The following is a 17,997-nucleotide window of genomic DNA, read 5'->3' on the forward strand; positions in this document are numbered from 1 at the left end:
TTACAAAAATGAAAAAAAATTACGATCAAAGCACATCACCCACGTGTCGACTTGTTTGTTTTTATTCACACAATAAGTTTTATTACAGTTTGCCTTTCCTGCTTCCATCCTAGTAGTGATCCATGATGGCTGATGAGAGAGCTTATTGTCTATTTTGATTTTTAAAGGATCAGATCTAGCGAAACATTTTAAAAGGGAGAAACGCAAAGCTGTTCATAAATATTGCTTTAATAGAAAATTTCAAAAATGGATGTGACAGTGAATTTTGTTTGCTATAATACAACTATATTGAAGAGAAGCTGGCTTATTAGAAACTTGATTTACATAGAACATAGCAAGAAAATTGTGCTTAAATCTTAAAAGTTCTTTAAAGAACAAAATTGCTATATATATTTATAGCTGAATATGTTGCCTGATTTAAAAGTTTGTTCATTTATTTTACTTATTTGGTGCTTTTTATCATGAAATGTTGCCATATTGTTGTTCATTTTGTTTTGTTGTTTTTACTTTTTTGCAATAATTACTCATGTCAACACATTTTTACTTTTCTTTCTATCACAATCATGGATAGGAGGAACATTTTGATATTGATTGTAAAGTGCTACCTACAATAGGGGGCATTGTATTTTCCAGTCTGTGTATCTGTCGTCCATCTGTTTGTTTGTCTGGTTTTTTTTTACCATGTTAAAATTTTCGATCAAGGTAATTTTTGCCATGCATTTGTGGTCGCTCATCTTGAAACTTAATAATATACACATGACAGTGTTCATTATGATGAGGATTTTTATAATTTCTGACCCAAATTTCGAGGTTCACCTAACATGGAAATATAATGTGAGCTGAGCATGGCATCCTATGGGCTCTGCATCCTTGTGAAGTAATGGTAGCAGTCAGTGATTTATAGGGCACGCAGTAAAATTTTTCAAAAGCCATGTCACCTTGTTTTATTTTCTCCCTGATGCAGCACAGTATTGTACTTAGTATTTTAAGTTTATTGACAAACAAATGCAGTTTTTGAACAATTTGCTTCATCATAGAATGCAATAAGTTAGAAATTTTTTTCAATGACAGGTAAAATTCGTAAAATTTTACCAACCTAAAATACAAAGAAATAAAAAGTAAAACAAATATTGATAGAAAGAAGAATGTTTTGTTGTACTTAGTTATGTCATGAATGTCATCAATTTGTTGTCAAAATATCATCTGGAATTTGATTGTTTTGAGATGGTCCCTAAAATCTTCCTTGCTGAACTCAGTATTGTACATGCATGTTGTGTCCTGTCTTTGTTAAGCTTCATTTTGTGATCGTAAACCGTGATGGTGTAAACATTAGAAGTGGATTATTTATTTCATTGTGGACTCTCCGAGAAGAACGACAACTGTGATGCTACTAATACAACATAATACACTTGAAGAGTGATATTGTACCATAGAATCGTAATAGAGATTCAAGACATTTGTACAATGCAAATAGATATAATTGTTTGTGATATTTATTTATGTTAGAGATGTGTCAAATGTACCTATCTTGTTTTAATTGACAGTTTTATATTGTATTAAAGTTACTGATGTTTTACGAGAATACAGAGCTCAACACTCTAGATATATTTATCTTCTCAAAGTTACAACTGTACATGAGATTCTTGTTTATTATAATAATAATATTATATGGGGTCTGCTTATTCAAATATGTAATAGGGTAAACATAGTATTGGGTATTTATCTGGAAATAATCTTTTAAATATGAAAATTTTCACTTAATATGAGTTGATACAGTATCTTAACAAGAAGAGGAATTATTTCAAATAATTAAAAGAGGATTTGCAATTCTGTGGGAAAAAAACGCAATGGAAAATTGTCAAAATGATAAATTACACTTAAGTATTTTGTTTGTTTTTGAAGACTTGAAAAAGGTTCTATTGGTTTTAATCCTGAGTGTTGCCATGTAGAATATGTTGCAATTGATATTTATGTATGAGTTTAGACAACAATTGGGGAACCCATATTTTATTTTATTTTAGACATGCACATGTAATTCAAATAGGACAGTCAAAAATGCAAGACACTTGCAAAAATGGTTTGACAATTTTCAATTTTGGCAGGTATTAGGTACATTACATCTCTGGTGGAAAGTTGTCTCATTGGCAATCATATCACATCTTCTAAATTTCATCTAATGAAAAATTGCATATCAACCTTCAAGAAATCCAAAACACTCAAAATGACAACACACCAGATAACTATCAACTCCTTAGCAAATGAAACAAGAAAACTGACATGTGTATATCATATTTTGAAGACATTTCAATCTTTTTAGAGGGACAATATGTATTTATTCCATAATCACTATTTTAAATACCCTATAATACTAATGAAATACTGTATATGTATATATCTAACTCTATTTATGCTTCATTCCTGAATCAGTGTGAAGAGTTCCTGTATAGATATCTGTAAAACACAGTAACTTTTGTATAAACGAAGACTGGAGTGTTTATAGACTGAACATATTGTTTGGTCTTCATATCATTATATGATTATCATCAATATTAAATGAATGTTAAACAGTTACTCACTTGTTTGCGTTATTTATTATACAACTTAGTTTTTGTCGAGCCTGCAACTTTTGTTGCAGAAAGCTTGACATAGGGATAGTGATCCGGCGGCGGCGTTAGCTCACTTCTTAAAAGCTTTATATTTTAGAAGGTGGAAGACCTGCATGCTTCATACTTTGTATATAGATGCTTCATGTTACGAAGTTTCCGTCAGTCACATGTCCAATGTCCTTGACCTCATTTTCATGGTTCAGTGACCACTTGAAAAAAAAGTTCAAATTTTTTGTAATGTTGAATTCTCTCTTATTATAAGTAATAGGATAACTATATTTGATATGTGCGTACCTTGCAAGGTCCTCGTGTCTGTCAGACAGTTTTCACTTGACCTCGACCTCATTTCATGGATCAGTGAACAAGGTTAAGTTTTGGTGGTCAAGTCCATATCTCAGATACTATAAGCAATAGGGCTAGTATATTCGGTGTATGGAAGGACTGTACGGTGTACATGTCCAACTGGCAGGTGTCATCTGACCTTGACCTCATTTTCATAGTTCAGTGGTTATAGTTAAATTTTTGTGTTTTGGTCTGTTTTTCTCATACCATATGCAATAGGTCTACTATATTTGTTGTATGGAATGATTGTTAAGTGTACATGTCTAGCGGGCAGATGTCATGTGACCTTGACCTCATTTTCATGATTCAGTGGTCAAAGTTAAGTTTTTGAGTTTTGGTCTTTTTATCTTATGCTATATGCCATAGGTCAACTATATTTGGTGTATGGAAATATTTTATGATCTTTGTCAGTCGAGCAGGTTTTATTTAACCGTGACCTCAATTTCACGGTTCATTGCACAGTGTTAAGTTTTTGTGTTTTGGTCTATTTTTCTTAAACTATAAGTAATGTGTCAACTATATATGTTGAATAGAAGCATTGTTAGCTGCACCTGTCTACCTGGCATGGTTCATCTGACGAGGACCTCTTTTTCAAGGTTCATTGGTCTTTGTTTAGTTATCTTGGTTAATGTTAAGTTTATGTGACAGTTGTAATAAAGCTTAGCTTTATACTTAGGACTATCAACATAATATCAATGATTAGTATAGAAGGCGAGACATTTCAGCGTGTGCACTCTTGTCATAGTTATTTGATGGAATAACTCGGTAAGTGGTCTGATTTGTGCTTCAATTCTGGTAAACCTTAATATGATATTCTTTATTTATCGCACCCGAAATGAAAGTAAAGTTAGGCAGCATGGAGTTGGAGGTCAGGTCTTTTCCTTAGGTAAATATAAGGTATGTTGATTGGTTAAGAGGAGTAAATATCTGATTGATATGTTGTTTGTGACTGGCCTTGATTTAATGCTCCAGTGGTTAAATTGATTTTTTGTTGAGCCTGTGACTTTTGTCGCAAAAGCAAGACAGCGATCCTACTTTCCATTGTCGTCGGCTTCCACAAAAATCACTCGGGTTAAAGTTTTTGAAATTTAATAACATTCAAAAACTATCCTGTATTTCTACAAGATAGTATCCAGAAGTGAATTTTGTAAAAACAAATCCTGTTTTTCCGTATTTAACTTATTAATGGATTTTTTCTTCTTCTGCCAGTTAGCATTACATTCACTCTGTGGTTAAAATTTTTAAAAACATTTACTAGGTTCATTAAGCATCCTGGATTTTTACCGAACTTGGACAGAAGCTTCTTACAATCAAAAGATAGTATCTATAGGAAATTTTAGAAATAATTTTCCCCAATTTGTGTTGAGCCTGTGACAACAGCAAAAACAGGTATAGTCACAAGGATGTTTATGTGGTCCATTGAAATTTTTTTGAAAATACATCTTTCTGAGAGATTTTACTTGACCTTGACTTCATGTTCAATGTTTATTTATCAAGATTGTTTTTGTGATCACACCAGTAACTAAGTAAAGGTCTACTATGTTTGTTGAGTAGAATGATTGTGCATGTATGTCTGGCAAGGTCTATATAACCTTCACAAAATCATGTATATACACCTGGAAAAAAGTATTGCAACACTTCCATTGATAACAATTGTAGAATGTGTATAATTTGGGTTTTACCAAATACTTTTGATCCGTTTATGGTTTAAAATTGAACTTGTGTTATTAAGTTACATTCAAAAATTTCTGAATGAGTTGTATGCAAAAACATCTATTTGTTGCAGAACCAATATTGGAAAAAAATAAGTCCTGCAAAATTTGTATTTTTTGTGAAAAGCGCAAAAAAACTATTTCAGTGCAGCTCTTGTGTCATAACCATGTAGCATTAATATAAGATGAAAAGTTAGTTAATACCATAAATTCTATTTTAAATCTTTAACAGATCAAAAGTATTTAGCAGAAGCCAGATTATACTTATTCTACAATCATGTCATTTTGCATTGTTTTCAAAGGAAGTGTTGCAATACTTTTTTTCCAGGTGTATAGTAAGAATTCATAACAACAACGTATTCAGTAAAGCATTCAAGGATTTTGACTGCAGACAATCCAGAATTCTTAACATGTTTCACCATGAATATCAGATTTTAAACGTGTTAAAATGTTTACAGCAATGGGTCGATACCTCTGCTTTTGAACTATTGGTTCCCGTGGGCATCATCAGCAAAAATTAAATGTATGGGGTTCTATTAAATGCTGAATCTTACCATGTATTGAGTGATTTTGAATAATGGATCATAATAGGTAACTAAATGTCCAATTTCAAATATTTCAGTTCTTTGACCTCATTCATTTTGTGTCACAAACCTATGATGTGCAAATATTCAATCGAAGGAGCTGTTTAAAGCTTATATGTAGTGTCCGTACTTGCTCAACTGTCCATGGTTTGACCTCTGCAGGAAAACCCAGTTTGTTGTCACTCTGACAGCCTCTTTTTTGTGGTTATATAATGGTTCCTTGTTCGCTTACATATATAAGAGGATATCCACTAATCCGTCTGTCCGTTATTAAACAATTTGTACAATACCTCAAATTTACTTTGACGAATTCTCTTATTCTGTTGAGCTTTATATAAAAGAAAATGGAAGAACTATACGTTCATATATTTTGTATTTTGACGGCCTCTTATCCTTTGTATCCGTATGGCATTTTAATGGTTCACTTACTAACTCAACTTGGGTCAACATTCAGTTATGGAAGTACACCACTAATTCATGGTCCCATTGCTTTCTATGTTAAATTCCTCCATTTCAAGCAAGCACACCTCTTTTGTTTTAAGTTCAAATAAAGTGGCAATTATTCCATTTCAAAGCAACACTTTATGGTGTCTTGTACTGAAAAAATCAACATAATTGCATATAAGAAAGAACTGGTTCCCGGAAATTAGGATGTACCAAAACAGGTACATCAGATCTGACAAACAGACAAAATGTACCCTCTTTTTAAAATTTGATGCAGTTTTTCTAATATTCAAAATTAAAAGTCAAAAGTGTTCTACAATGCTCACCAGTCCTTAATCTTTCATTTGATACCAACAATACCTAAATATTCTACATATTTTGAAAGTTACACTCATGCGTAGGAACTATTTTGTGTTAAATATGTACTACTTTCTGGTATGTGCTTTCTGGCCGGGCCCGAATTAGTGGTGTTACACCTTATCGGAATAAATAAGATTGACATGAGTCACATGACCTTGCTCTTTTATCATGGATCAAAGTTAAGTTTCCATTATCATACCGCTTTCTCTGGGCAAGGTCTACTCTATTTGATATATAGTGAGCATGAATGATGGAGACGTGGACTATTCTTATGCACTGATATTGAGGAGATAGAACTAACTTTCAAAAAGTGCAAGAAAGTTATATTTTTTGTCGTATTGCGAGAAATGGGGTTGGCATCGGCAGAGTAAACTATTTGTATGAAGCTTTATATTTCATAAGGTAGAAGAAAATGTATGCAGATATGCTTTATTTTCTTAAGAGTTCAGCGATTGCTTAAAAATACAAATGTAGTTTGATACCATGTTTTCGCTTATGAGTAATTGTATGATACTTTAATTTGGTATGTAGAATCATCATCAAGTGTTTGCAGATCGTGTAGAATAAGTCTTAAATATAATTATTTTTAATTTCGATCTGACTCTGATCTCATGTCATATGTCAACACCGTTTCTAAAATACTTTAAGCGACAGGTCTTCTATGTTTGGTGTATAATAGTATTATGGAATTATGTAAACATGTTTGTCTGTAAAGGTTTATTCGACATTGACCTTATTTACAAAGTTCGTTGGGCCTTCCTGGTTTTGAATCGAAAAATGCCTTTACCAAGTCAGATATATGACATTTATTTTTCATTCGTTCCGTTTTGTGATATATTCAAACGTTTGATTTTGTCAGACTTTCCCTATTTTTGCGTTTTCCTTGGAGTTTGATATTTTTGTTAATATTTTTTTCTCAGATACTAGTACTTTAAGCAAAAGGTCAACTATCTGAACGTAACTGTCATGCAGGGTTGGTATCACATTGACCACAATTAATACATCATGGTCTTGAAGTATATATTATGGGTACTGACGTTGTTTGTCATCTTAATAACGTCTTAAAGTATTCTTTTATTTGTCCTAATGAATAGAAATTTTAATGTTTAGTCTGTTTTTTGTGATATCCATTAGACGTGACTCTGTACTTATACATCCCGTCATTGTGTTATTGTTCTAAGATAATTTTTGTATTCTTGTCTTTCATTTTTACTAATGTGCTTTGTCTATATACCTTTTTCTGTTTCTTTGATACATATGCCGTGGCTCTGTACTTATACATCCGTTCATTGTGTTATTGTGCTATGGTACATTTTTGCATCGCTGTCTAATTTTTGCTAATGTGCTTTGTCTATATGCCTTTTTGTGCTTCTTTGTTACATATTTTTTTATAGTGATTAAGATTATAACCAGTGTTGACTGCTGTACCCTATTGTTTGACATTTTAATCTATTATTTCTATTTGTTTTGTTCGCACATCGTTGTCAATATAATGGAATTTAATGTGACGGTCATACACGTGAGAGGTTAAGCTAGCTATAAAACCAGGTTTGGTCCACCATTTCTACATAAGAAAATGCCTGTACCAAGTCAGGAATATGACAGTCGTTATACATTCGTTTGATGTGTTTCGAGCTTTTGAATTTGCCATTTGATTAGGGACTTTCCATTTTTAATTTTCCCTGGAGTTCAGTATTTTTGTAATTTTTTTTCTAATGTAATGATTCTGCAATAAATACTCACAAATTCCATTTTAAGGTCTACTGATCTGATTTCTGATCATTTTGGATTATTGGATAATTGGAACCATACAAAGGTTGAAAAGGGATTTATTGCTTTTAGACAAGGTATATTAAGTTCAATGAAACTATAAATTCATAAGTGTAACCAACTTTATTCTAGTGTACACACTTATTCTCATTTCGTTTTAAACATCACACATTCCTCACTATATTATATTCTACTACATGTATCTATACCTTAACATACCAGATTTAAATGACTTTGGTAACTTTTTTATAATGGTAATTTCCGAATTACAATAATAAAGAATAGCTATTTCAAATATTACTTAAATTTATTCTATGATTGACAACATTAAACATTCCATTAGCATAAATCCCGCGAACAGTTATGCAACTTGTTAAACCTTTAATTGATTTGATTCTCGGTGGAATGAAAAATGTAATAAATGTATTTTTAGTTTCTTGCCACTGTATTATATCAGCACTACCAACAAAAGTTCCTGCAGAAACCTCGTAAAATATGTCTTTATCTTCAGAAAACAAATCTTTCCATGATATCTGTACTGTACGATTATTAATAGAGACATGTAAAATTGAGGAACCTACCAATAAAACCCAACCTCAATTATAAAGACATAAGGATATACACAAATTCACATCAATATATTACCACGATTTTAATATGAACTATCTCATGTCCAATTTTCTCACCGATAACATATTTATTTCTGTAAACAAAAATTAGGCTGAAGTCATTATCTGGTTTCAGTTTATAGACCATCATACTTCAGTTTGAATAGAATATGATTTGACGATGTAAGCGGATTATTCAAATATTTATATTATAGTGATCCACATGCCCATTTGCACATTTGACCTTCAGACACTTTTGATTTGAGGGTAATAATCCAATTAAGGTTTGATCAACTTGTTTGAAGTTGATCCACCAAGTCACGAGCCATAGCATGCAAGTCAATTTTGATTTTAATGTAATTTGCATTTAAAAATGTAGATTTTCTTGATTTTTGGATGATTAACACTTGTTAATATTTTGTTATTGTATCAATATGTCATGAACTATGTATTGCAGACCAGATTCGATTTAGATGATTATGGGATTTACCTGTCAAAAGTTATGTTCTTAATTATCTTTATATAGGATTACTTTTGGTGTTCGTATGATAAAGTACTACTTGACAAAGTATTTTAGCAAATGTCATGAACCATAGATTTAACTCATATTGAAAAAAGATTATTTTTGCATCAATCAATCAAATGCAAGATTCTTTCAACAGAATGGATTTAAACAATTATTAGTAATCTACTTACTTTTCACCTTAGGCTGCAATGACGAAATAGTAATAGATGCTTTAACTTGGTCACTTCGGATATACATTTTATTAATGGCTTGAACCGCAACAGTGTAGTTCCCGTCCTTCAGGTCAAGTCCAGTCAACACTAAGTATGTAATATCTTGTTTTTCAGCTGTTATTGACCGTGTGATTATAGCGTCTCCCTCATTGTCCATTTTAAATGAAACCTGAAATTAAATTTTAGTTGTTTTTGCGTTTATTTTTGAATTTTTGAATTTTTGAATTTTTGCATTTTTGAATTTTTGCTTGAATCCGACTCAAATGACCCGTTTACAGTAATTTGATTGACCAAAAAAAAATATTAAACCACTAGTATCTGATATGCTATAGGGAGCACATAAATGGACATAGAAAGGAACTTTGAGACTTGCTAATTTCGACTTCATGGAATTAACGTTAACAATAAACAAGACATTCTTAATGCAAAAACCAACAAAACAAAAACGAATATTAAACATACATTTTGTACTACATATTACATTTAAATCAATTGTATGATCATCAATATGAACTAACCAGATAAGAGTCCAGACCAACTATGTCATTAAAACCTGACCATTTAATTCTCATTGTATGTTTATTCTTTTGATATCCATTATAAGCCATATATTCCGTATTTGACAGAGGGAGGATATTCACTTGAGCGCTAGCACTGACTGGAGGAAGATTAGATACAATAACTCCATCAGTTGATAGAGATGACTGCAGTCCAGCCTTATTTTTACATCTAATGGTTACATATATTCTCCGCATAAACAAGAGATCGTAGGGAAACACTTTCGACAATAGTCTTAATTCAACAGGTATTTTCTGAAATGTTTGAAGTTCATTGCCGTATAACTGGTAGCCTGGAAAAAAGAAAGATAAGAGAAGTTTTTTTTTCGATTAGTTTGACATAAAAGATTCAATTTACCCGACAAATGTAATGGCTTGTTGGCAGATGGCATCCTCCTGACCATCAGATTAAAATTAGTAATACTTCTAAGCTTTACGATATTTTTTTTTATCGTTCATAATTCTGTTTTTATTCATGATGAATGGCAGTGATTTTGCAGATCTCGAGCACATGTTTGACTGACAGTCGTTCCAAACAGAGCAAATTTGTACACTCGCATACACAAATGCTACAGTAAATTGACAATGAATTTCAAATGTAGTCCAATGTTGTGTATATTATTCCAACACTCGAACACTCAGGATCTCTTTTTTGAGTGCTCACTACACTATGTTGTTTCAAATATCAAAGGAAACGTGATAAACCCTTAATTGAAAACATAGATATCCAGTCATTTACATCTTAATTTGTGTTGCTTTCTGACAATATGCAATTTTTTCAAAAGATAGACGAAAGCGCTGGTGTGTTAACCTTGTGATAAAGAACTTACCAACTGAAAATTCGCAGGATTCTAATCCCGATTCTAAATCGTCTACTTCCCAATTAGCAGATATTTCAGATTCTGACTGTGCATCTATATCTTCACCTTAAAAATACAAAAAGCTTTGATGAGGTTAAGAAATCAATTTGGGAATTATTTGCAATCTGTAATTCCTATAACCATTTATATAACCAGGCAAAAAATATCTTATTAATTTTAAATAAATACAAATGAATTATTAATAAGCTAATGCTTATAACTATAAACACGTCTATTCTTAAATATACGTAAACACAACATTGCTTTTGCGAACAATTTAATTTTAGCAATATTTTAAGAACATTAAAATTTACCTATACCATCATTTACATATGTTATTTCCGGTGGAGTTTTATCTACAAGAAGACTTGCTGCGTGTATCTTTGTCATTAAACCAGCAGCGTTCGTAGCTATAACAGTTACGTGTATCGTTGATGTATGAGGTAAAGATACATTGTAGTTATATGCAAAGTTGCTGAGACCAACACTTTGAAAACCTTGAACCTCTGTACTTCCTTCTGTATATCCTGAAATAGAAGGTGATATGTTTAGCATACATTTGACTGTTTCTGCTCTTAGGTCGGGTTGTTGTCTCTTTGACACAATCTCCATTTTCATTCTCAATTTTATGTGCAGTTCTTCTCTTGTCTAAAAATGAAATGCCTTATTTTTTTTTCGGTAATTCATATTTTTCAGCACTCAATAATACATGTTCATTATCGTTTTACATATCAGACTGTTTTGTCAAGTAACTGTGGCGACTAAGATTTATCAACAACAGACATAGATGATGGATGATCTTAGTCGTACTTAACACATCCTTTTGAAATTTATCTTTCAACAACCTTCACCTTATTGATTAATTTAGTCATCCAACTAAAATGATATGAGCGTCATTGAAGCGTTAATCTAGAAAAAAAAAATTGCAACCCACATACCAAATATGTAACAAGATGTTTTGATTGATAAACGTGAAAAGAAGATCAAAATTATACTTGACTTATTTTGAAGATTTATACCAAAGATGCTTCAACGTCTAGACTCACTCCGACCTGTGATTTATAAAAATCTGGTTCCATATCGGCTCCAAGCCATACATATGCTCCTGGTATTCTCAAAAAGCTAATGTGAAAATGAGCAAGGTATTCCGTGTCATCTACATCTGTAGGTCGGTAGAATGAACCTACATAAAGGTTGTTAATGCCTATTATTTTCATTTGTATCCATAGGAATTTACAGCTATCATTTATTTTAGTCCTACTGATTTGGAGCATGTTTGATGTTGATATGAATGCATCTCCCCCAGGACGTGTTAAGCTATCCGTGACAAAAATTATGGACTGCCCCTTAATTCCAATTGAAGTTCTGTATTTTTGTAATACGTGTTTGCTAATAAAATGGATGTAAGTTACATGTATAATTGAACTTAAAGACCTGTTTTAAATTCACAAATGCGTTTTACTAGTATTTCTTTTTTATTTCTTTTTTTTTTTTTAAAGAAATATAAATAAAGTATATAAACTTACCTATGGCCCACGTGTACTCAACAATGGGGCTTTCTGGGTCCACGAAATGCCACGAGGCATGAACTGATGACCATTGATGAATCGTTACAATATGGTTAAATATATGTTTACCAAATGTTTGATTGCTGTCCGTTTTTAGCTTGTTCATCCTTTGAATTTTTACATCATCAAAATAAAGTCCTGTATTTCCAAATAAACTTCCTAAACTAATTGTCATATTTTTTAAGACTGTTCTAAAATAAAAAGTATGGTGATGCCAAGGAATATCATAAGTTTGTGCTGTATGTCTGTCCTGCTTTGTATAAACCAAAAATACATGTCGTTCATTTCCAATTTGAACGAATCCTTCTTTATTGGCACCATCTGTCCCTTCCATATAAGGATGTGATGTAACAAATGTAATACGATACAGGTGATCTTCCTCAAGACTTGACACCTTCTGAGATATCACGCCGTTTAGAAATACAAACGATCGTCCATCAAAAGCAATATTTCTGTTTGATTTCAACATCGTTACACAGGAATCAGACTCCTTTGTCCAATTAAGTATTTGAACGTATTCAGTCATAACACAAAAGCTGCTATAATCTGTAACATTCTCCAAAAGCACGTAATTTCCTTTTAAAAGCTCAAAAGATGGATTTGAAGCAAGATTGGTGTCCAAATGTATCATTTCAACTGGAATGGGCTGAGTTATGTCAACGATTACACCATTTGACTTTACCGTTTCAGACTCATGTCCAACAATATCCACTGCATATACTAAACTCTGAATTTTCATTCCTAAAATAACAACCAGTCACCAAAAGAGTCAAGTCACAACAAAATACCTTTGTGCAAGTCGACTCATAAGACAAAGTTATATAACAGTCTGTACAAAATGTTGGTGCTACCTACACCCAATCGGTATAATAGGAAAAATACCTAAGAATATTCAAAATGAAAAGTCCTTTATCAAGGGAAAATCAAAAGCTCTAATGTATCAAACGAATCGAAACCGACGGTTATAATCAAGACTTGGTACAGGCATTCTAAATAATACTTATGCTTTGCAACATTTTTTTTCCATTTTGAATCGTTTTTACTTTATTTTCAAGATATGTCAAATTGTGATAATAACTCATCTCATATAAAAAAAAAACTAGCAATCAGTATATGTCGGTGACTTTTTTGTACTTTATATCATAGCAGCAACTTTATTAAAAAAAATCCAGTTATTATTTAATATACCTGATGAAAGAGAAGTACCATTCAATTTTCGAGATACAGAGGTCTGGATACCAACATTTTCCCAGGCTCTGATGTTACATACAGTAAGCTCTGAAATCGTCTGTACACACCACATATAATGCGTAATGACGGAATCTAAGTCAGAAAAACCATGCCACGATGCGCTTATGACTTGAGGATCGTCTTGATAATCACAGTCATAGATACCTTTTCAAATAGACAATGGCAATCGTTGGTCTATTATTACATATATATGTATACTCTTATAACAAACGTCCCTATACTTCGAACATCATACCTCTTTCTTTGAGAAAGTGGTAACTGTTTGCAAAATAAAGCCATTAAGGGTCAACTATTCCCTATGGATGCAACAAAAACATTGATTCAAGTATTTTGATAAATTTATGGTTTAGTTATGAAGAAATATGACTTATTTGACATATCAAAATATTGATTTACAAAGAATTACACCTAGTCTTCTTAGAATCAATAATAAATGTTTTTTTTTTATTCATGTTAAGATGGCATGGCATCAACACATATCTTGATATAAAAAAATGAATATGCTTCTTATCATATAACCTGTTCCATCCTTTACACTCCCTGCTGATGGCGGTACAATGTCAACTGTTATCCCATCAGATGTTGCTGTTGAATGTATCCCTGAAAAGCTGTAAGCTACAACATTACTATAGAAAACAATGCCCGGTGTTAGAGGTATACGACTGACATTGTATGATGTAACTGTCCCAGGTAAATCTATGTTAGCTATATGCTCGTCATATCCTAAAAGAAAATATGTAAAATGTCAATGAATATTTAATATTCCTAATAAACTTTCGAAAACCAGCTTTTAAAAAATACACCAACATATTATTAGAAAAGTTAATGTAAATACTCAACGTTCTAATAGCATTTATGTGTTATGAAATATGATATGCATCGAAAAGTGGATTAAAAAACATTTACGAAAGGAACTTTAGTGAAGTACACAATAATTTCATTTTAATATTTGTAAAATTTGATTCTGGTATTTACCGCCTGGAAATGTACTGAGATAAATGTTAAATCGTTCAATTATGTCATCTGCGTCAATGAAAATATTGCTCCACTTGATTGCAAAAGGAAATCCTGGTCTTATGAAATCAATATCCTTCTTCCAATGTCCAGGTCTTTGTTCACATACCTCAAAGTATAAACAATATAATTACTTATTGTTAGTCGACATTTACATTTTAATTCACTTAACATCCGGCTTTTCATGCACAATTTCATACTGTCTAAATTATTCAGAGAACAATGTTGAAAACACATATCCTGTTTTAGTGGTATTTGAAATGAGACCCGTTAAGAATTAAGAACAGTAGTCAATTCAAATTCAAATCTCACAAACGAAAAAACAAAAACTCGCATCAACTTTAAAAGGCACGAGAACAGCTGGTGTACAGAATTAACAGCTCCTGCTATGAATGCATAACCTGCCATTTTTATTATAAATGTGTCTCATACTAGTAAACTGTCGTCTGCAAGTGTTTATTTGGTCCCGTTTCGCAAACTTTAAAAAAAAATCAGACCACATAACACTAATGAAAATGGCTCTACGTTAACTTATCAACTTACTGTAGATCCTTTTAATTTAGATATAGCTAATGGTGCCGACAAAATAGTCACTCCATTTGTTTTGAATACTGCATAAGTATTATCACTAAACCATGCTCGAACAAAAAATGAGTAGGCGATAAATTCCCTCAGTGGTTTTCTGCCTACATGTAGAATAGAAAAAGAAATAAGATATTAAATGTTTCGTGTGGTTTTTAATTAAAAAAAAACAATTACACAGCTAGAATTGATAATTCGTTTGATTTATTTGAGCTATTGATTTGGTCATTTGAATTTTTTCTTGGAGTACGGTATTTTTGTTATATTACTTTTTAGCATCTCTTGTCGATTCTCAATATGGACGACCTAGATATGACAGTTGATAATGCTTTAAAAAAATATTGCAATATAATAAAGCTTATAATTAAGAAAAAAATGTTAACATATTTTTTTTTTCACATAAATTTGAGACTGTGATAAGAAAACACGTAACGGTATAGGAGCAAGACCTTAGACAAAGTATTTACTGCTATAAATGCACCTTCTTTTAATCAAAAGTAGCGAATGAAAATACATCGTGTAAACTAGTGCACCTTGTCAAAAACGACAAGTTTTCATATGAATAACATTGCATAGAGGAATAATAAAGATGTTCAATGCTATGGGTTTGAGCCATTTAATTTATTCATGATCAATACAGTCAATACTGTGAGCATATGTCATTTACACACATCGCCAATCATATGGCATATTTCATGAAATGAACCGATTTGGAAGAATTTCATAATCAACAACATTTTCAACTTTATCAAAACATTTACTAGTACTCACATTTTAGATTACATACTGTTATCGTAGAACATAACCTATTCCCGAATATGACTGTTTTCCCGAGTGTGAATTAGCATTGCATTACGATATGTCTCGGTATATTGTACATCTTACATTCATGTATTTATTTTGGATGATTTTTATGGTTTCGGTTGAATCATGTTTTATGTCTTATCGTTTTTGTTGTCCAATTGTTGTCCAAATAATTATAAAACTGTCTTTCAATACCATCCTTGTCAAATTCCCGAATATGATTTTTACACCGAGTGTGAATTTGCATTTATACACGACGTGTCTCGGTATTTTGTACAACCAACATTCACGTATTTCTTTTGATGTTTCTATTATGGTTTCAGTTGGATAATACGTTATGTCTTTTCGTTTGTAGTCCAAATAATTATAAAATTACCTTTCTATAACATCATTGTCCTGAAAATTGTTTGGACGATTATTGTAAAAATCATTGTTAAAGTTCGCGATTACATGTTAGTTACGTAAGCACGTCACTGTTTTTGATATCATGTGAAGTTTGTAGTTGATATAATGTGTTCGTTGTTTTTATGCGGTTTGCATGTTGTAGAGTTGTTATTTAAACGATAATATAACTTTCATAAAGCAGGAGGTTAGACTAGCCATTAATACAGGGTCAACCCAACATTATTTTCTAACAATGTCCTGTGCCAAGTCAGTAATGGGACAGTTGTTATCAAATAGTTCGTTTCTATGTGTGTTGACGTTTGTTTTTGTTGCACTTCGGTGTTACTAGTGGTCCTTTGTTTTTGTTGCACTTCGGTGTTCCTAACGGTCCTTTGTTTTACTTTTATAGTTAATGTGTTGCCCTCGATTTTGATTTGTAACCAGGATTTGTTTTCTCTAAATCGATGTACGACTTTTTAACACCGGCATATCTGTGTTCTATTTTTAACAGAGAATATTCATTCTATTTTTCTAATGGCGAATGAGATTTCTTGCTCTAGGTTGTAATTTACCATTCTTGAGTAAAAAAGTAAAATCTGCCCAAGCCTAAATCTTTTACAAATTTCAATTGATATGACACGACAGAGATTGTATCCGTTAATATTTAGATTTCACCAATCAATAAGTCAATCAATCAATCAATCAATCAATCAATCAATCAATCAATCAATCAATCAATCAATCAATCAATCAATAACAGACGTATATAAAAATATAGTACTCCAACTGGGAAAGAATGTTCCATCAGTTTGAAATTAAAACCAGATGATTTGTCATTTTCAACTCTTTGACAGACAAGTACCGCTAATATTATGTTAAGCCTGGAAGGAACATGCAGAGCATGAGATGGTCATCTCCAAGTCTTTATCCGATTGGAGATCTAGCGATTCCGTTTATTTTCTGTTTTATATATTGATTAATGCGTTATTTTAAATGTAGAGATACAAGTAATCCCGCTACAAATGTTTACACCTGTCTTAAGTCAGGAATCTGATGTACAGTAGTTGTCGTCTGTTTATGTAGTCAAACGTGTTTCTCGTTTCTCATTTTTATATAGATTAGACCATTGGTTTTCCCGTTTGAATGGTTTTATACTAGTATTTTTTTGGGCCCTTTATAGCTTGCTGTTCGGTGTGAGCCAAGGCTCCGTGTTGAAGGCCGTACCTTGACCTATAATGGTTTACTTTCATGAATTGTTACTTGGATGGAGAGTTGTCTCATTGGCATTCATACCACATCTTCCTATATCTATATAAATCATGTGTCTAGTAAAAGTACAAATTAATCGTGTTTTTTGCCATTTGTAATTTTAAACGTCATTACAACTAAGATAATGAACAAATGTATAAACTTGCCTCTTTCAATACTTAGAAACGCTTGATTTGTTTGCCCAGCCTGCCTCCAAATGACATCGTTATCATTGTCAAATACACCTTCTGGTTCATCATTTGTAGATAGTCCTACACTCCATTCGTACCTTGAAAAACAATTTTGTAAGTGATTAACCTTTTTAGTTAACCTTTCGTTAATTTAATAAAAATGAGCAACATTTCAATTGTTACCTATAAACGATGAAAGTATCATTAAGGTAAGGTTAAAATTAGGTTTGATTTACATTTACAGTTCAAATGACGAGAAGATTTTGAATATCGACATCAATATCTAATTGGTATTTTTATAAGTCTTTATCGTAAACTTGATTAGAAAGTGTTTATTAACAATTTTCACCATTTCTATGAATTTTCCATTCTAT

The 17,997-nt window shown here is 31.9% G+C and overlaps 1 protein-coding gene across 1 annotated transcript in view; it reads right to left on the reverse strand.

Moving 5' to 3' along the window:
* Positions 1-8,106: 8,106 nt before the first annotated feature.
* LOC143082753 (uncharacterized) overlaps positions 8,107-17,997 on the reverse strand; it is a 63,229-nt gene continuing 53,338 nt past the window's right edge. The window contains exons 36-46 of the mRNA XM_076258594.1: positions 17,596-17,721; positions 14,958-15,096; positions 14,376-14,523; positions 13,920-14,123; positions 13,338-13,544; positions 12,108-12,890; positions 10,896-11,108; positions 10,552-10,647; positions 9,683-10,014; positions 9,123-9,333; positions 8,107-8,395 (exon numbers count right to left, since the gene is read on the reverse strand). Of these exons, the coding sequence (XP_076114709.1) occupies positions 8,109-8,395; positions 9,123-9,333; positions 9,683-10,014; positions 10,552-10,647; positions 10,896-11,108; positions 12,108-12,890; positions 13,338-13,544; positions 13,920-14,123; positions 14,376-14,523; positions 14,958-15,096; positions 17,596-17,721 (2,746 nt within the window). The 3' untranslated portion in view covers positions 8,107-8,108. The remainder of the gene's footprint in view (positions 8,396-9,122; positions 9,334-9,682; positions 10,015-10,551; positions 10,648-10,895; positions 11,109-12,107; positions 12,891-13,337; positions 13,545-13,919; positions 14,124-14,375; positions 14,524-14,957; positions 15,097-17,595; positions 17,722-17,997) is intronic.

Source organism: Mytilus galloprovincialis, chromosome 7 (genome assembly GCF_965363235.1).
Source record: "Mytilus galloprovincialis chromosome 7, xbMytGall1.hap1.1, whole genome shotgun sequence".
Classification (NCBI taxonomy): Eukaryota; Metazoa; Mollusca; class Bivalvia; order Mytilida; family Mytilidae; genus Mytilus; species Mytilus galloprovincialis.